The 21,257-nt window shown below is 38.6% G+C and overlaps 2 protein-coding genes across 4 annotated transcripts in view; one reads left to right on the top strand and one right to left on the bottom strand.

Annotated features, from left to right (window-relative positions):
• The window catches only part of LOC127651749 (rho GTPase-activating protein 7-like), a 137,111-nt gene that overhangs the window by 68,575 nt on the left and 47,279 nt on the right, over positions 1 to 21,257 (bottom strand). The window lies entirely within an intron of this gene.
• On the top strand, positions 14,163 to 17,954 carry LOC127651763 (uncharacterized). The gene is made up of 2 exons (XM_052137771.1): positions 14,163 to 15,151; positions 15,275 to 17,954. The coding sequence occupies exons 1-2, from the start codon at positions 14,832 to 14,834 to the stop codon at positions 16,176 to 16,178; spliced, it is 1,224 nt and encodes a 407-aa protein (XP_051993731.1). The 5' UTR covers positions 14,163 to 14,831; the 3' UTR covers positions 16,179 to 17,954.

The raw sequence follows: 21,257 nt of genomic DNA on the forward strand, positions 1-21,257 counted from the left end.
TGTCTTATGGTCTTTTGGGAAGGCCAGTGAGGAGTCCATTACAATAATCCACCCTGCTGGTGATGAAAGCATGCACAAGTTTCTCTAGGTCTTGACTGGAAACAAAGCATCTAATTCTTGCAATATTTTTCAGATGATAGCATGCTGATTTAGTTATTGCTTTGACATGACTACTGAAACTAAGGTCTGACTGTAGAGACACACCAAGATTCCTGACTTGATTTTTAGTTGTTTGACCCCTAGCGTCAAGGTATGCATTCACCTTGAGAACGTCATCTTTGTTTCCAAACACAATGACTTCAGTTTTATCTTTGTTTAACTGAAGAAAGTTTTGGCACATCCAACTGTTAACTTCATCAATGCATTGGCACAGGGAGTCAATGGGGCTGTAATCGTTAGGTGATAGGGCTAAGTAGATCTGTGTGTCGTCTGCATAGCTGTGGTAAGCAATTTGATTCGTTCTCATTATTTGGCTCATTGGGAGCATATACAGGTTGAACAGGGGTGGCGCAAGAATTGAGCCTTGAGGGACTCCGCATGTCATGGACGTCCACCCAGACTTATGGTCTCCTATACTCACATAATAACCTCTCCCTTCTAAGTATGACCTGAACCATTTTAGGACCATCCCAGAAAGCCCCACCCAGTTTTCCAGCCTGTCAAGAAGTATGTTGTGATCAACAGTGTCAAATGCAGCACTGAGGTCGAGTAGTACCAGTACTGATAATTTGCCTGTATCAGTATTTAAGCAAATATCGTTTATTATCTTTATGAGCGCTGTCTCTGTGCTGTGATGCGATCGGAAACCAGATTGAAAATTGTTGATAACAGTTCTGTAAAGTCCTCAGCGAAGGCTGGAGAGTATTTTGGAGGCCTGTAAATAATGATAAGTAAAATGTGTGGAGCACCTTTTAACACACTACCCAGATATTCGAAAGACGGGTAATTCCCAAATGATATTTGCTTACATTGATAGACGTCTTTAAAAAGAGCAGCTAAACCCCCACCTCGTCTACCTTCTCTGCAGACACTCAAATAAGTAAAGTTAGGAGGGGATGTTTCATTAAGGACTGTTGCACTACAGCTGTCTTCTAGCCAAGTTTCATTTAGAAACATAAAATCCAGGTTGTATGTGATAATTAAGTCATTGACTAGAAGTGATTTATTTTTAAGTGAGCGGATGTTTAAAAGTGCTAACTTAACAGTTTTTGTCCCCACAGCAATCTTAGTTTGGCGTGTAATAGGCACCAGATTAGATGGGTTTGCTGTATGGCTTTTGAAGGCCTTAGACTTTCTATGATGTAATCGAACAGCAATAGAGATTGATACAGGCACACTGGGTTGCCACTTGTTTTGTAAACATTTGAGAAAGTTACTGTTATCATAGCAGGGACCCAACACATATCACTGAGAGCTGGTATCAGTTGTTTTTGGTTCACCTCGAGCAGATGGAGGAGGGTGTGAGCCCTGGCGTTGTGGCAGAGGTCGAAGAGCTCTCACAGGAGGAGGGGGAGGGCGAGCTGGGCCCGCAGGTGCTTGAGGGGCCTGACGTTTTTTGCTTGATATCTGGGGGCTTGCAGCAAAAGAGTGGGATAGTTTGATTCCAGCATACACCAGTTCTTCCATTTTCTCTGAGAAACACAGATGTGGAGATGCTGGAGAGAGGGATAACGTGTCTGGTGAGAGGGGCTGTAATATGCTGTCCTGGTTTCCCTGGATGTTTTCCAGAAAGTCGTCCTTGGGTGCTGAATCTTGGAGCAGTTCTAATATGTCACAGTCTGTCTGTGGTGAACTTTGTGGGCAGGGCTCAGATGAGATTGTGTCCATGAGCAGAAATTGTTGTGGCTGAGTGGTGTTATCGTTGTCCTTGTGTGATTTGTCAACTGCATGTCCATTCAGGTGCTGAAGTGAAGTCCTGTGGTCATTCATACTGTGTCCAGGTGTGTGTGTGCCATTCAGATTGAGTGGATTGGCACACACTGCAGAAGGATGATTGAAGGAGAAGTAGATATTGTCCTTTAGCACTCTTGAACCAAGTTTGTTTGGGTGGTGGCCATCCTGTCGAAACAGTTGCCTCTGACTCCAGAAAAGATTGAAGTTGTCAATGAAGTTCACTCCTTTTATATTGCAGGTTTTTGCAGCCATGTATTAAGCCCAAGCAACCGTGAAAACCTGTTTGTTCCTCTTGCTGGAAGTGGTCCACTGATGAATGTTTGAACTTTCAGTCTTTTAAGTGTTTCAAAAGTTCATTGAAATCCTTTTTAAGGAGTTCTGACTGCTCTTTATGAATATCATTCTTCCCCACATGAATGATGAGTCGATTTGCAGTCTTATGTTTCATCAGAATGTTCTGAAGTTCCCTGTTTACATCCGAGGTTGTTGCTTGTGGAAGGCAGCATGTAGTTGTATCCCTGCTGCTAATGTTTCTGATTATGGAGTCACCCACTATCAGAGTCCTGGGCCCGGCTGCGCTCTGAGCTGAATGCCGCTGTCTGCTTCGACCTTGACGCCAGTTCACATCAGTGTTAGCTACTGGCTGATTCAGTCTGTGTTCAATCACATTCATCACATTTGGGGATTCCTCATTCATTAATACTTCAAATCTGTTCTCAAGATGTATAGGCGGTGGTAGGAAACCAGTGTTTGCATTCCTTGTCAGAGCCGTATCTGGGGTAGAGGATGCTACTGCGGCAATATGAGATGCTCATGACAATCTGATGTCTCGAGTGCCTTTTGGTCTCGCTCCCTGTTTTTGCCATCGATTTGTAAGTCGATCGGTTTGTTTCTCTACACTCAGTATGGCCTGTCGAGGAGCACTAGATTCATGGGACTCACCGGCTGTATGCTGAGGGCGTCCATGACTAAGCTCTGTTGTGTGTTCCGTCTGGTTTGGTGGTCCTGTAAATAACTTTGTTTCAAGAACTGCAATCCTTTGTAAAAGTCTGTGGCAGTTAGTGCAGCAAGTAGATTCCAGAAGAGGCATTTTCTCTTATCCTTTTGAATGTAGGCAGTTGTGTTGTCCCTTCCCTGGAATGAAAACTTTCAGTGGGAGGCTGGTCGGATAAAAGAATTCTGCTTTTTTTTTTTTTTTTTTGTAGTAATCCAAGCTTTTGAGCACTGTGCTGATTTGTTTAAGTTAAAATTAGTTAAAATTAGTTGATAAAAGGAGATAAAATATGAAAATATAAAAGCGATAGAGCAAAAGCGCGGAGCAGTAAGCAAGAGCATCCGAACAGAAGCTGAGCAGGAACATATGCACCAGTAAAATCTATTTTCTTTCTCTTTACATAATTATAACTCTCCTAAAATGTATCTCATACATTCCCTTCTAAAGGGAATTTGTTACCTTCTCACTCAAAGCGCTTGTGCTTGTTAAAGAGTGACGTGCTGTCATAGCCACCATGTTACGTTATGTTTCCATTTGTCCTACAAAGGCCATCTCATTTAAACAAGGCTTGTTTAAAGGAGGACGCTCAGTATACTGCAGTCTTCAAAGGACACGTCCTACCTAGCATGCAGCATTCGAAACGAGACACAGCTTACATCTGCTTATCAAGTTGTTCTTCTTCTCATTCGTCATGGGCAAAGGACAAACTAGCTGAAAGGTGCTTTGCACCACCTACTGTACTGGGGTAAAATTCGATTAGCTTATCAATTAGCACCACCTATTGTGAAGGCATGAATGTGCTAACGGTGATAATTAATGTCGATTTTTATGTTAAAGGGACATTTGTCCAAAATTCACCTCTCGTAATCACAACACATTTGGTGTGCAAAGGCTTTTAAGGGCAACACTGCTCCTGTGTCCTGGACAAATTGGGTCATGTATTTTTCCCCACTTTAGCTCGTTTTAGTTATTTTTCAAATGAGTTTTATGATGCAAACACATTTATTACTACTGTAAAGTGACGTTACTGACAGCGTCTCTGTGCATGACACAAATATCCAATTAATCGATAGTAAAATCAGTTGTCAATAATTTACGTTATCAATTATTATCTATTTTATTGATTATTTTGACTATTTTAATTATTTAATTCCTGTATTGTTCAAACTTGTACTTCTATTCAGATGATATTCAGTTTCATAGTTTGATTTGATCTAATCAATATCTAAAATTAAGATCCAAATGCAAGAATGAAGGGTCTTTTTTTCTAGTGGTTTTGTTCAGTCTTATAATGGAACGCATGTGTCCTAACTCCCATTCGTAAGAGTTCTTTACTTTAATGATTAATGTCAGACAAAGCCGTTTATAATGTAGGTTATGTAATTCCATTAGCGGGTAAGCGTCAAGACCCTTGATTGTAGAGTTTGTCCTCTGGTCGCCTGGAAGCAAGTGAGGCAGACATCACATAAACGGAACTCTGCAGCTGTGCTGGCGACCTTTGGCCTGAAGGCAATCTGAGCTTTCATCAGCCGTTACCCTGCTGGGTTATGACGCTAAATGCTTCAGCTAATCCAGTTAAAACTCTATCAGAGAAGAAAAAAGATGGAAAAAAAACCAGAAGTCACAATTAGTCTGTGCCGATGTGCCCAAGCAGCTGGGATCTGCTTTGACTAGCATGGATTTTCATGCTGATCCAAGCTAGTTTATGCTGGTTAGTGCTAGTGGAACAACATAGCCATGGACTTCACCAGCAAAAAACTAAAAACATTTTACCGCTCCAATACGGGACGCAATGCCTTCAATTTAGGAGATTTCGCTGTCTAAAAACAGCTTAAAGCTGAGTTATGTAACTTTTTCTGTGTTAAAATACTTTTCACTATCCCAGCTTAATATGCAGAGACAACTATGAGTAAACAATTCATAGGTTAATTAGACCTGCCCCTAGTCAACCAATTGTTGGAGGTGGGATTATCTCTTTGTATGACCAACACCAGACTAGAGGTATATTCAGTAAACATGTTCTGAAAACAAAGTTTTTAGTCACAACATAATTCTTACAGTTCCATTTATGTTATTCCATAGTTTTGATGACTTTACTATTATTCTAAAATGTGAAAAAAAAAAAAAAAATATATATATATATATATATATATATATATATATATATATATATATATATATATATATATATATATATATATATATATATATATATATATATATATATAATAAAGAATGAGTAAGAGTTTCAAAACTGTTGACCGGTAGTGTATGTACCTTTATAATGCGCCGCCTGGAGTCAGCACACTACAAACACAACAAGCCTATTATACAAAGAGGTCATGGTTTGTCCCTGGCAGGTAGAATATGCCACTATCCCATCCTATCCACACCCTAATCCTAATCTTATACTGCCTGTAATGCAGAGGAGACTGTCAGGAACAACGGATGGCACCTTTCTCCCATCATGCAAATACACACAACAGCGCTTCCCTGTCAGTGATAAAATGATGAAGAAAGGAACATTTTTAACGGCATTTAAATGTACAAAACAAGTCCAGATGGGACGTATGTAAGGCACATTTTATTTATTTGATTAAGTCTTAACTATCACCAAAACGTAGAATGAAAAGTTTTTGTGTTAATTTCAGCATTTTCAAAATCTGTGATTAATTGAGAGTAATTACAAAAAAATTATTACATTATTCGCGATAAAAAAATTTTTTATCTACTGACAGCACAAAAATATACACTGTATATTTTTGTGCTGTCAGTAGATTAAAAAAAATGTATCGCGATTAATGTAATCATATATATATATATATATATATATATATATATATATATATATATAATACGACATTTGTATTTTTATTTTGAGGATATCATTAAATGAATAGTTCACCCAAATATGAAAAATATATCATAATTGACTCACCCTTGTGTCGTTCCAAACCAATTTGCCTTTTTTTGTAATGCGGAACACAATGAAAGATGTTTTAATGAATGCACCGATGAACACACAATGGATGTTTCACTAAAAATTACTTACATTTCGGTTTGCACATATCTTTACTATAATGCACAAGATGCATGGAATGCTATAAAGATACTTTTGAGTTAGTTTTTAAGCTTAAAAGTGAGACACAATAAACTGCCAATATTTTGAAAAGAAAGACCAAGATATTCATTAAACATTCTCTATTTGTTTCACAACAAGAAAGAAAGTTGTCACATTCTGAGCGACATTAGGGTAAGTGGTAACACTTTATATTAAGGTTCCATTCGTTATCATTATGCATTTGGTGTCATTAATAAACAATGAAAAATATGTAATTTTTACAGAATTTAGTAATCTTGGCTATTGTTAGTTCATTGTTAGTTAATAGTGAATTAACTATTGTTACCAAATACAACTTTTGATTTAAAAAATGCATTAGTCTATTCTGACATTAACATTAAAAAAGATGAATAAATGCTGTAAATACATTTTCCATTGTTAGTTAATGTTAAATAATGTTAATTTCAGAATTGTCATTTTGGGAAAACAGTTCCTTTAAGTGTCTAAGAAACCTAGAATTTCTTTCCTCAGTCTGAATGTCATGAAGGAATCTTTGTCGTCTTTAGATATTATGACTTTCTACTCAGCTTGTTTACACACACATATACACTCTAACACAAATACAAGCAGCTCATTTATGTCTACACCCACCCACTGTATTACAATCATTTCCGATAAATTTTTATTTAATTACAAACATCCTGCTTACTAAAGCCACAACATTCTTGACGTTGCTTGAAAAGAGGGAAGAGGGTAATGGGTTTGATGTGTAGATGAAGAAATGGAGGGATGAGGAAGAGAAAAGAACATTTGAAAAAAATTTCATGGGACGCTGCAACCCACCTCTCAACCTAACTTTCATCTCTAGATTCTGAGGACAGTCAAGAGATACGTTCACACTCTGTGGGAAAAGGCCACGAGAAAGCTAACATATATCATCCCAGACCTGTCCACTTTTCCTGGGGGAAGGAGAGAAGATGGTAGGCCTCTGACCTGGAGTCCTTACATTTTAGCCCTCCAAAGCTGGACAAAGAGGACTTCAAGTGAAGGCAGAGAAGGCCGTGGCTGGTTTATGGCTAATGAGAGGAGATTTGCTGAGAGAGGAAGGTCAGCTGTGGTGATTTATGAGCAAACAGTGAGGTAATGGAAACAAGAACTTTGAGGTATAGAATGAGAGACAGTAGACAAGAGAACGGGAATAAAGATGAGAGCCAATGTGAATGAGCTTCTTTCATAGCGCTCTTGAAAGCACAACAGGTGCCATGATGACATGAACTTTGGTTTGTTTCTCACCAAAACCATTATATGCCTTCAGAAGACTTGGAATGTGATGCAGGAGTCGCATGGACTACTTTTATGGTACTTTAGATCCTTTTTGTCAAGCTTTAAAATAAGGCACTATCCACTACCGTTGTATTTTAAAGTTGTGATATTAATTAAAATATCTCTTTTTTTTTTTTTGTTCCACATAAGAAAGACAGTCATACTGGTTTGGAACGACATGAGGCTGACTTAATTATGACAGTAATTTTATTTGGTTACTCTAAGTCACTTTGTATTTATTATTTACAGATGATTGTAGGCCTCATAACATACCAACGTATGCTACTAACAGCAGCTATCAAATTCTGCCAACCTAAAAACTTGACTAACAATACATTGACTATATGAGTGATTTACCACCACAACAGCTTATGAATGCAAACACAGAAGGCGATTAGCAAATCTATGTGATGCCAGCAAGCTTGTTTGGGTGTGTTTGTGTTTTGCTCAACACTATTGGAGTAGTGTACTTGTACCTCAGTTGGGCAGCACCTGCTCTGAACGTTCTGTACACAGATCCTCTTATCACCCTCAAATGCACCAGAAAACAAGGGGAGCCAGTGATTCATATAAGTTCTATGAGCTACAAACACTTTGATGTCAAATACAGACAAAAAGGTACAACAACAGCATCTGACATTGGAAGAAATTGAGGACTATTTGTAGGGATGTCCCGATACAGACTCTGGTACCGTTACAAATACTTTGAGCGCTTGTGAATCAGTAGAGCCTTTGTGTGCTAACACCAGCTGCTCCTTCAAGAGCTCCTTGGCTCATTCACAGAAAAACACAATCACACGCTCTGATGACAGCGAGCAAAGCGCTAATTCACATTTTTGCGCAATTTTTTTATTAAATGGTAGCCTTCTGCAGTTTAATAATCGCATTGGTTCAATTAGCAACCTGCTTTTCTGTAAGTGAGAAGCAATTTATATGGAAAAAAGTATGACAGAAATATATCACTAATGTATGGTTCACTTTTTAGCACGAGGCATATACAGACATATTTATTTCATTAAATAGCAGCCTTTCGCAGTTTAAGAATCACATTGGTTCAGTAAGTGACCTGCTTTTGTGAGAAGCTACCATCAAAACCACACAGTAACGGAAAGGGCTTTACTTCAAAATAAAAGCTTCCACTTAAATAAAAGCTATTTATGCAATATATCACACCTGCGATGCTCTGTGATTACATAAATAACTCCAATATGGCACTTTATGTTTAAAAGTACTTCATTTGATTAAAAACAATACAATTTTATGTAGTCGTTCTTTTCTCTTTTGATTAAAGTTTTAATGGATTCATTGATTTAGACACCATTTTGATGATAACATTTAAATACTGTAAACGTATGATATGGATTCTTTTATAAAGGTATTGGTAACGGTACTTTGTGTGCAGTTGCTGTTCCACCAGGCTTTGTCATACAGCACAGGGCATACCTTTGCCGTCCATCTACTGTACGTGAACTGAGGTTAAGTTTGGTTCACAACAACAGCACATCAAATGGATTAGGTGGGGAGAGAAAGTGCTACCTGAACTGAAAGAAAGGATGCTTTTTCTTCAGCCAGTGGCCTTCTGAAAAAGCTTAGATTTATGGCAACACTGGATTTTAGCATGGATTTCCAGACTGTTTGCTTGTCAATAGAGTTTTGGTTTTGGTAGCTAGGTTGAAAGCATGTGGTTCACCAGAAAAACTTGTATAAGCTAGTAGAGCAAAGCAATTTTACTGGTTAAAGGCCCCAGCACACTTGGAGTAGTTCTTCGTATAAAGAAGTTTGAAACAGCAGAGCAACGACATACTGTTTGCTTCAGACACCTGCCATAAGAGAAACATTTATATATGAAGACGCTCAAGTCTACATGTAAAACATCAACTAATATGACTTTAAAGTGTGTTCTCAATGACTTATGCCTCATTATATAAGTTGAATTCACATTAGATCAGTAAAAGACACTGTTTTAATTACTCGATGATGATTTAAAGAAATATGTCTGCAGTGGATAATTTGTAATTTTTCTTGTTTACATACTACATTCGTGATGCTAATGCGCTAACACGCTATAAGCAACCATAATATGCGCCACTTACCCTCTGTTATTTAGATTTATGATGACACTGACACTACCCTCATAGACAAGTGTATATAAGGGACCAGGTCGTGATTATACTCACCCGGTCCCTTATCAGGCTAATCAAGCCTCCGAGAGAGATAAAGGCAGACTGCGGAGGATTGTGCGGCGAGAGAGAGAGAGTTTAAGGACATGTCCTTCATGTGTGTGTTTGTATCTTTTAAGTTTATCATTAAAATATTATTTACATTGTCAAGCCGGTTCTCGCCTCCTCCTTTCCATTGAACTACTTTACAATGATTTTTTAGTACATTAGAGTAAGAAATATTAGGAAATAATACATTAAATTCTTATTGGATTTACTGCCCTCTGTATCCTGTACCAAATGAAGAGATCAATTCAAAATTTTAACAGAATAGATTCTTGCTAAATATGTTTACAGAGCCTTTTTATTTAAGATATCCTATTACTTCATTCATTTTTGTAAAATACCCCTAGTTACAACAAAACTCATAATGTGTATTTTTAACTACACTAATATAAAATCTAGAGTTGCTGCAAACTTGCCACAAATTCGCCACTCATTATTTTCACATGCAAATAAGCTTGTTATTTGCCGCAAATGTTTGCCAGAAGTTTGGAGCTTTATACTGGAAGTGGTGAACCTGAAGCAACCTTTGGCAACATGAAGAGTTTGCTGCAAAACTGATTTGCATGTGAAAATTAATGTGTCGAATTTGTGGCAAGTTTGCAGCAAGTTTGTGGCAACCCTAGATTTTTTTGTGAGGGTACACGTAAACAACTATCAAGTAATAATGCAGATTAACATCTCACAAAGCCTCAAGTACACATACAGTAACAATTCTTGAATGGTGAAAACGACACTGGGGGAAAACACTTCTGCATTCCCCACCCCCGGAAGGTGAAAATTACAATAGTTCAATGATTGTTTGTTCTGGAAACACGTTACACCAGTCCCACTGTATGTTTCTGCAGTAAACTCAAAAGAAGCAGCTCATATGAGTCTTTCGTTCAGGATTCACGTTGCCGTTGATTGGTAGGAAAGCATGCAGGAAACACTGTAAGGAGTATTTTAGCATGGTGTCCCATCTACATAGGAGGAAGACAGCACATTCAAGAGCAGTTAACGGAACCAAAAGTCAAGGATATCATTAGGTTCCTTTTATTTTTATTTTTTACAAAACTGGTTCTTCTTAAGATTCTTGGGTCACAACCCTATCCCTATCCCTTACCCTTTCAATGAAATATCCGTAAAACCAAAGGGAAATTATTTATTTTCTCAGATAAATAATTGAAAAGCTCTTACAAAACAAGGATTGTGTCTTTTCACAAATTTGTCTGACAAAGTTGTTGAGAGTGTTTGCTTGTGTAGACCAGTGCATGTCTAATGTAAGCCTTCACTTTTGAATAAACCATTAGGCCACACTGGCATTGGTCATAAAAATTGTATTGTTTGCTACATTCAGGGTGGGTCTCCTGACTTGCAGTTTCTTCTTTAAAAAAAATCCCATCTTACAAGTTGATGACTCTTTGTCCCACATATTTAATTCATGAGAAAAGGGCAGTGGGCGCATTCAAGTAGACAAAGTCTTGGGTTAGTATTATAGAGCAGACCTTAGAGACTACAAATAAAACCACACCAATCTCTCTCTCCATCAGAAGCGCTTATGATGGTGAATGATTTCCCAGAAATGTTTTTCAGGCATCTTTGAAACAGTGCAAACATGACACTGAACTTGCTTCACTAGAGTAGGATATCCACTTAGATAAACGTGCACACTTTAGCACCCCATTAGCTGTGAGATTCATATTGTGCCTTCTATGATCAACAGTAGGTAATTAAGATTTTGCTATTTCATGGATGCAGCAGTGAGGGCATCAACTGTAGTGTTTACTAAGCCCCAAAAGGGGTTACAAGTACCCAACAAACCCTAGAAATTCCAGTTTTTAAGATAATCTCAACACTGTTTAAATGACCACTGTTTAGGGCAGGGGTCAAGAGATTGATATACTGTATGTAAATGCTTGTTAAAGCAAATGCTTGTTATACTTACAAAAAGTACCATGGTATTTCCAGTATTATATGGACATGGTACTATGGTAGTGCTGTGTTTTTTGGACATGTATCACCTCCAGCATCAATATATTATATGCCATATTCCCTCACAGAAACACTTTAAGATGTTTTATATAATTCAAGAGATAAGTCACCCCAAAAAGATATTCTGCCAGTCATCCTCATGTTGTTCTAAACCTGTATCTCATTTTTACTGTGGAACACAAATGGAGAAATTAGGCAGAATGTTAACCTCAGTCACCATTCATTTGACACTTTATGAACATTACAAGTTAAGGGTTCCACCTCTGGAATCTCATTACAAGTGACTGAGGCTACCATTCTGCTTAAAATATAATTTTGTGTCCCACAGAACATACCGGGAATAATACAGGTTTGGAACATCACAAATGTGCCTGAATGATTAGAGAATATTTATTTTTAGTTGAACTTTCCTTTAAAGAAGTTGCCAAAATCGTCACCACCACATGCACACATCCACACCCATGCTCAACAACACACTTACCTGTCAGTCCCTCGTCTTGTGTGTTTTTATTAAACAGATCCAGAGCCCGGTAGGTGGAGTATCTAATGTGATCACTAAAAGATCTCTGCAGAAGCAGCAGACGCATGGACCGCGACATCTTCTCCTCAAGAGCCACTCCTGTGCCGTTACGGTTCTGTACGTTCTAGATTCTCGCCCTACTTCCTCTCTTTCTACTGTCACGTCTCTCCTGGGTCTGTCATTCTCTACTCAGTGCATTTTCTGCATCCAGTTCTTCATGCCCTGCTGCAGTGTGCATTAGGGAGTTCCCACTGCAATGCTCTCAGGTTCAGTCTGCACTAGTGTGTGTGTATGCGTGTGTAAGAGAGAGTGCTTTCGGAATCAGGCCTCAGTACCTAACCGATTTGAATATTTGAAAAAGCCACATTTGTGTTCTTAAGTGCATTCTCTCTCTCTCTTTTTACATCCTTCTAGCTGCTACTTGTTGTCAGTTTACATTTGGAACACCTAAACGGCTGTAATGATGGAGCTAAAACTTACGTCATCTTAATTCATCTTAGCGCATTTATTCATTCTGCTTGAGCGAGCATGTGCTCTGACATGAGAGGAAGTCTGCCACAAACAATTGTCCGGTGCTTAGATTACATATGAAAAGAATGAAAATGCAGTAAATACTCCAACACTGAAACAGATAGAAATTACTTAAATGGATTTTCTCTGAATCTGAGCAGAGTTGAATCAAACTCATCTGTGACGTGGCAGATAATAGACTAAGAGACCCAATTTTGGTCATAACTAAATTCTGACAGAATGTGATTTTTGCCTAGACAGAATAGATTAATTTTTTTATATAAAGCTAATTGTAATAACCATAGACTGACCCTAACCCAATCATTCATGTTTTTATTTTTGGAATAAAAATTTGATTTTCATTGTTTTATTTAAGAATCTTTTTATTTTCTAATCGAGGACATCCTCAAATGTCCAGAAAAGATAGGTTTGCCCGATTTTGCTAATTCTGGGGATGTTGGGGAACATGGAAATGTTGGGTTTCCATGTTTTATGGGGACTTTCCATAGACATAATGGTTTTTATACAGTACAAACTATATATTATATCCCCTAATGCTAACCCTTCCCCTAAACCTAACCCTCACAGAAAACTTTCTGCATTTTTACATTTTCAAAAAACATAATTTAGTATGATTTATAAGCTGTTTTCCTCATGGGGACCGACAAAATGTCCCCACAAGGTCAAACATTTTGGGTTTTACTATCCTTATGGGGACATTTGGTCCCCCACAAAGTGATATATACATGCTCTCTCTCTCTCACACACACACACACACACACACACACACACACACACACACACACACACACACACACACACACACAGACACACACACGATGGTGCGGCTATCCTTTTGAACACTCTCCATAGACATAATGATTTTTATACTGTACCGCTAAAGCTAACCCACACACACCTACCTTTAGGCTGCAGTGCACTACCAGGCACCAAATAGAATGTTTTAGTGTTAGGAGTAATGCGTAAAGTAAACTGATTTGGCCATCAAACAATATATGTTGTTTTGCATGGCAGAGCTGTTAATACACATACCCGCCCTTTGGTAAGAAAAGCTTTTCTGTTAATGCAAAAGTGAAAACAAAACAAACATTAAGAAAAATTAACATGCAAGCACAAATGTGTAAATCAATTTAGCAATTACATAACATCTCAGTTTTAGCAGCAGACTAAACACACTCTCTCTCATTTTGTTCACTCACTCAGAACAACAAAACTGTCATTGTGATTTGTTTCTTATGCAAACCTTTTGGTTTATGACTCAGTTTTTACAGCTTTAAAAGAATAAAACACATCATCGACTTCATATATATATTTTATTCAATATTAGTGCTCATTCTTACAGTGAGGGAAAAAAACAGCACTATTGACAAACAGAAATGAACCAAACTTTAAGTAAATGTGATTCACACTATGTAACTTTCATTACTGATTCACTAAATCCTATTAATATATATATATATATATATATATATATATATATATATATATATATATATATATATATATATATATATTATCAGCACAAAATAATAGATACATACATAATATAATATAATATAACATGTACACATTGTTTGAAAATTAATGAGTGAAGAGGGTGGTATATGCCCCCCCCCCAGAAGTAAAGAATGCTACAGCCCTCTATGTGGGTGAAAAGATGTGTGTTGGGGTGTGAAACGAGTGAGTTTATGAGCATTTAAAGAAGGGTGAAGATAATAGTAGCAACTGTTTGTTTAGAATACGTTGTCACAAGGACGTAAATTTGGGATTAGTGCTTTTGCATTCCCAGTAATGCACCACTGAAGCGAGCAATCAGGTCTAATTGGCCAGCTAAAGGATGCACTACAATGGACGCTCAAGAATAGCACAGAAAAAACACAAGCAAATGCCACCAGAGCTGCCAATTTACTTAATGACCTCTGAGATAAAGTTAGAGGAGATAGGCTTCCTTTCTCCCAGCCCTAGCCTCTTAAACATTCATTCCGAAAAACAAACAGGTTTAGTTTTTGAGACCTTCAAATAGTATTATGGTTTTAATTTGTTTTTTTAAACACATTAACACCAAAAGATAAAGAAATATTAATTGTTAGCACATTAATCTTAATACAATAGTTGCTGCTAAATAACAATACATTTTACTCCAGTACAGTAGGGGGAGCGATCCCCAAATCAGCTGGTCTACCCTCTGCTTAACACAGAGAAGAAGTAACATTTAAAAGATTGCAAAACAGTCTTAGAATCACAGTAAGAAGGGAAAATGAGTGAGCTCATTTCTACTCTAGTGAGCTGAATGAAAAAAGAATATAATTGATCATGGATATATTTACAAGCAGCAGCAGCAGCAGCAGTGAGGATGAGTTTATTATTGCTCTGCTCAATGAGGAAAGGAAAAGAAAAAGAAAAAGGCGGCGATACTGGGTACACCCCACTCTTGAGAGAAGAGGTGAACATGGGGGGTTTCATAGACTGATTGGGGAGTTGAAGTTGCATCATGAGAATTTTCATCAGTACTTCAGGATGTCTGTGAGTGAATTTGAGTGTTTGCTTCAGCTGGTGGCACCTTCGTTGACACGATCTGAAACAAAATTGCGCAAACCAATCGACCCCGAGCAGCGTTTGGCTGTTTGTTTACGGTCAGTTCTTTTACTTGATTTTATTGGCTTGTATTGTGCACATTTATTTATTTGGAACATATTTTCACACGGCAGATGTTCTAACAATGTGCATTTTTCTTCTTTTTTAAATTTTTTATACAGTTTCCTAAGTACTGGAGACTCATACAATACAATTGCATCCAGCTTTCTACTAGGCATCTCAACTGTAGCAGGGATAGTTGGCAAGACCTGTGATGCAATTTGGCAGTGTCTCAAGAACGAATACATGCCAGAGCCCACAGAAGAGATGTGGAGGAGCACTGCCAGGAGGTTCCAAGACAAATTGGACTTCCCAAATTGTTTGGGAGCTATGAATGGTAAACAAATTCTTATTCAGGCCCCTGCAAATTCTGGTTCCTATAAAGGAAAGTTTTCGGTGGTTTTGCTGGCCCTAGTAGATGCAGATTGCCGCTTCCTAGCAGTTGATGTCGGAAGCTATGGGAGCAACAGTGATGGGGATGTCTTCTCCCATTCAGAGCTTGGAAAAGCACTCAGAGATGGAACTTTTAATGTTCCTCCACCAACAGAGCTTCCAGGTGCTCCTGAGCTGGGAAAAGTGAACCACGTATTAGTGGTGGATAAAGCTTTCCCACTGAAGGCGTACCTTCTCCGGCCATACCCTGGACGACACCCCCCACTGGACAAGATACTTTTTAACTATCGCTTGTCTCGAGTACGACTCATTTCTGAAAATTGCTTTAGCAATCTCAGTCAGCGGTTCAGAGTTTTCCAGCGCCGTTTACAGTTCAGCCCCTCTGTTGTGGAGTCTGTAGTGAAAGCTGCATGTATCCTCAGCAATTACTTGCAGTCATCTGAACCCTCACAAGATGAGCCCCCAGTGGAGGACAGCTGTGTTAGCAAGGGCATGCTACAAGCGCTCAGATGTTGGCAGGGAAATCGGTCAACTGCCGAGGCCCAAAACACTCGAGACACTTTCAAAAATTATTTCAATTCTCCTGCTGGACAAGCCCAAGAACATGTACACAGCGGTCTGGAGGCTGATTAGAATATATATATATATTTTTCTTTTAAATTGAGCAGATGAGTGCATAAATGACTGTTAAAACCATGTTGTCACCTGTTTATATTATTTACATATGTTTAAGATTTTGCACTGCAATTTTAACTGTACTAACTCTGTGTGACAACATTATCAAAGAGCTTCAAGGGTGCAATAAAATGTATATAAACCCATCCTCATCCTGACTTATGATTTAGTATTTAACATTTTTTGTATGAAAGCTCAGCAATAATGATGCAAAAATTAATTAATTAATTAATTTTTTATTTTTTGGTATACACAGGCACTTTGATACAAAAAAAAAAAAAAGCACTTACCAATTTACTTGAAGTGAAAATCAGTCCTCCTTTCCTGTTTAATTAATCAATCGCACGATCATGCAGAACATCTCAGGTTTTTAAATCCATAAGGATCTCTTTCTCAATTGTGATGTGGCAGTGACAGCCAACTTGTCAGCAAGATCTCACGCTCTTCGTTTTCAAATTGCATACATCACATGATTGAGTCACCCAAGACCAGATAGAAGGCCTGGACTGGGACATATCTAAAGACCACATCCACAAGGAACAAATAAATCAATCTGATTGGCTGATGAATCTGACAATCTGAATTTAGATGCCTATTCACTGCAGTGTTGAGGGATTCTGTGGAAATTCTGAAGGCCTGATGGCCCGATTTGTGAAACAGTTGTCCAACTTTGCTTGTAAGCATTGAGGAGAATTTCTGATTGGATAAACTTTTGTTTTTTTTACTATTTGTTTGTAGATGAATTAGGAGTGGAAAGCGATTGGAAATATATAGGCAAAAAGGTTAATGAGAATGAAAGGATGAAAAATATTTGTTTATTAGGCATGTTACACCAGCAGAGAAGGCTTTGCTGGCCCTGAGAAATCGCTACTGCTGTTACCGGATGGCCCAGACATAGAGACTGCAAGAGTGTAAATTGAATGAAATCCCAGATGCATTTTATTGTGATTTTACAATCCTCATCCCAATCCCAATCAATAATTACCAGAAGAAGAAAAAAGAGGTAAACAATATGGGACTCTTAATAATAAAGAAGCCCGAAATACACAAGGGACTATGAAACCCCCCATGTTCATCTCTTCTCTCAAGAGTAGGGTGTACCTAGTATCACCGCCTTTTTCTTTTCCTTTCGTCATTGAGCGGAGCAAATCGGTGGTGGTTTTCAAACCGGGATGGACGTTTCTAAACTATCCAATGAAAGTAGGAAATCTCAGTGTGGAAATCAGTGGCCATTTCCAAGCCAGGATGGGTGTTTGTAAACTAATCATTGGAAGTAGGGAATCTCAATGGTTTGAAAATACCCACTGATTAGGAAAAGCCCATTTTTGTTCTGCAGACAAACCTGGGGAGGGGCGTGCTTTGCGCCCCGTCAGGTCTTAAGTCTTGATGATTAGCTGGAAAGTGAATCTGATTCAGACTGCTAACCTGAGCCCCTGAGTTCAAACCTACTGTTCTTTTTGGGATATTCTTGGTTATATCCAGTTAAAAAGAGTCATTTGTTCATGAATCTCTCATGTTGGGTTTGTTGTTGCGTACGGTGCAGCGAGCTCATCATCACAACAGAACAGGTGAAAAGTGGCACGAGAAACACTGGTGCGTCCTCTAAATATTTATTCAATAACTCACAAGATCTGATGAAACCACACATGAACGTACACAACCTGACAGTCACCAGTGGTGTCTAGATTTAAAATTACTATCACAATCAATTATTTTTGGTCACATTTGTGACCATTTTAGTCGCAGTCTGGAGCCCTGATGTGTATTGTGTAATGTGTAAGTCAGGAAACACTTCACCCTACTTTTTTTTACTCAAACGCACACACAATTAAGAACACGTACATGTTTTGAGATGATTCCAAACTCCTGAACATTCCACTGTCACGGTCCTGTCACTCTGTCAGTCTAGGTTTTTGTCTGACAGGACCATGGCATTATCGCCCCATGTCTGTCTTGTGTTTTGTTGTCTGTCTTTGTGTGAGCACACGGTTTCGGTTGTATTCCCTGCCGTGCACTCTTTGGACTGTCTTGTTTCATGTCGTGAGCAAGGTGTCTGGATCCTGACTTCCTGTCTGGTTCAGATTCGTTCTGTGTCAGGATCCGGACACTCGTGCCCCATATCTGTGTGTTATTGATGTGGGTGCATCGAGCTAATATCATCTTGGCAGCATGCACTCGCATCAATATTTTGTCTGTCTCTCTCGAACACAGGTGCGCCTCGCATCGCGCTTGTGTTGCGTTGCACACCCGAGTCGCAAGTTGAAGTTGTCTTCATGTTGAGCTGAGGTTTGGTCACTTCGGTCTAAGGTGTTGGGTGTGTGTGTGGCCGAACTCTCGCACAGGTGTCCTGTCTTGTTTTGTCACCTGTTGTGTGCATAGTGTACATTTCGTTTAGTGTGAGAATGCATGGCATCGCTTTGTTTGCTGTTGCTACACATTCTCTCATCATGTTTGTCAGTTGGCATGGAGGCATATTGCCTTATTGTCTTAGGGATGTGCACTCAAGCCATTTGGGTGTTTTGTTATCTTGTGTGAGCACGTGGCTTTGTTTTGTTTCTGTATCGCCACGTGTCTCTCTGTCTTACATCATACCCCGCCTCCTTGTTTGCTTATTATTAGTTAATTTGCCTCACCTGTCCCCTGTTAACCCATTTGAATTCTCTCCCTATTTTTGTCTCCTCATGTTTGCAGTCCAGTGCCAGTTCATCTTCTTTCCAGTCTTGTGTGCTTGTTTTCCAGTCGGCCAAGTGGGTTGGTCCTATATATTATTCCCATACCTATCTCGGTCTGGTCAGTCCTGCTTCTCGTTTCCCCTGCCCTTGCTTGGATTATACTTACATGTATTGTTTTTACAATTCTAGTTTACGTTTATTGTTTTTCACCCTTGTGGGAGTTTGAGTTCTTTCCCTGTTTTCTAACTCTGCGTTTGGGTGCTGTCTGACATCCATTCCTGAAGTGATTGTATCAATGACAAGTTACTCTTGTTTTTTGGTGAATGAGGAACTTTTCTGTCTTCTGAGAGGTGCAAATGTCTTAATCTGGCTGGCGCTCTGTGAGGATAATCAAGGTGCCTGTCTCTTTTTATTTCTCTTTGTATCCCATCTATGAGTGTGTTACAGAAAAGATGCTATGGAGAAGAACAGATTCATAAAAGGGAAAAGGAAGCTGGTGGATAATGATGAAATTGTCTAGCAGCCAAGCCAAGACCCTTGTCAGAGGAAGAGTTTTTTGAGGTAAAGAAAAAAAAATTATCTCCACCCAAGCAAACAGATACCTACACAGAAGCAAACAAGTCACCATTATTGTGTTTCCTGTTAAAATTGCGGTCATATCATAAGACTTCTACATAGTCTTGTGTTGTTCAATCATGGGACTGCCTAAGGGCCCACACATGGACCTAAAAGTGTTCTAAATAGACATTTCAAAAAATGATTTCATGCTAAAAAAAATCTAAACAAGCCTCTTATCCCATTCCTGTCCAATATATTTTGGCAAAGCATGGGTATGACCTTAGGCATCTGCAGTGGACATTGCCTGCAAAATCATATACAAATGGCATAAGACAGAACATTATCAATCAGCTAATTAGCCAGTGCTTAAAAATAAAGACTACTGTTGGAACCAAAAAGGGTTTTACCATAGGAGAAAGATTTAATTCCAAAGAACTGCTTATTCTCTAGATGTTTCGAAATCCATGTACTGGTGTTTTTAAAAAACAATACACTGATATTAACAACCTGTAATGTTACATCAATAAATTAAATAGAACCATATACAAGAAAGAGACAATCTTGGGAAAAAATGCCTTTCCAAGGAGACATCTAAAAGCATTCCTACAAGAAGACAGTCTTCAAATAGATGCTTCCCTATAAGAAAACTAATCAAATCTCCATATTTGAACAGTTAAATCTACAATAGTTGGTTTTAGCTCTTCATACCAAGAGCGGAACGAAGAAGTAAAAGGGAGAAGTTTGGAAGTCATAGGACACAGTAGGGCGTCAAAAAGGAAAATAAAAGTGGGGATGTAAGCGGTGGAAAGAGTTCTGGGACATATTTATAGTGATTAAGGTGCCATGCCTACACCGTGTCCTAACCAAACACGACGCCATGACATGTGATAAAAGGTCTCTTTTCCATGTTAATCCCTGTCACATGGAGATCGGCGAAATAACAACAGGAGTACTGCATGAACATAAACAATCATGCAGACTGAATTAAGGATGCAATTCATAACATAACTTTGTCCTGTGTATGCGTGTGATTGTGTAGTTAACACCTCAGAGCTTGCCGTAGAAAGCGTTTCGGAGCTTGTGTGAGACAATTAGCTGCATTCAATTAACAGACTGGTCCATCTGTAATTGCTCTTTTTTCTAAATTGTATGTGAATTATCCTCATTTTAGTGTCTTAATATCCTCATTTTAGGGTGTTCCATCGCACCTGGTGTTCACAGACAAATTGCTTGTTGCTGGAACCTTATCTTGTCACGTCTAAAGAAAACATCAGTCTTTAATGACATGCTACTACTGCCTTTGGGAATAAAGTAGACAAACATGAGGTCAGGCCAGGATCTGTGGAGAGAGTAAGGTTGCTTTGGGACAGTTAGGTCATTCCATGTGAAACCTAACCAATTTTGGCATGACCGTCTCTGAGAATTGGCGTGGAAATGTAGTCTGTGTGGCAGGACTGCTTGTTAGATAGGGACTCTATGGAATCTAAGGACACTTAGAGTCTTTGAGGTGATTCAGTGATTAAACTATTAAAAGATCTTGTCATGTGCATGTGTATTTATTGAGTTGTTTACTGCTGGGGTGTACATTTCTCTTACACTATGAAATTCAGACAACTATCCCTTCTGAAAAGACATGCTTAGACCAACATGGATTTCCAACATAGCCATAATGTTCACCAATGCTGGTCAGCCAGTGTTGTCTGTCTGATGAAACTGGTCAACCAAGGGAGGCTTGCTGGTTAAGCCAGTTTAAGAAATAGTTCACCCAAAAATGAAAACTGTCATGATTTTCTTGCATCCATGTCTT

This window comes from Xyrauchen texanus, chromosome 11, assembly GCF_025860055.1.
Source record: "Xyrauchen texanus isolate HMW12.3.18 chromosome 11, RBS_HiC_50CHRs, whole genome shotgun sequence".
Classification (NCBI taxonomy): domain Eukaryota; kingdom Metazoa; phylum Chordata; class Actinopteri; order Cypriniformes; family Catostomidae; genus Xyrauchen; species Xyrauchen texanus.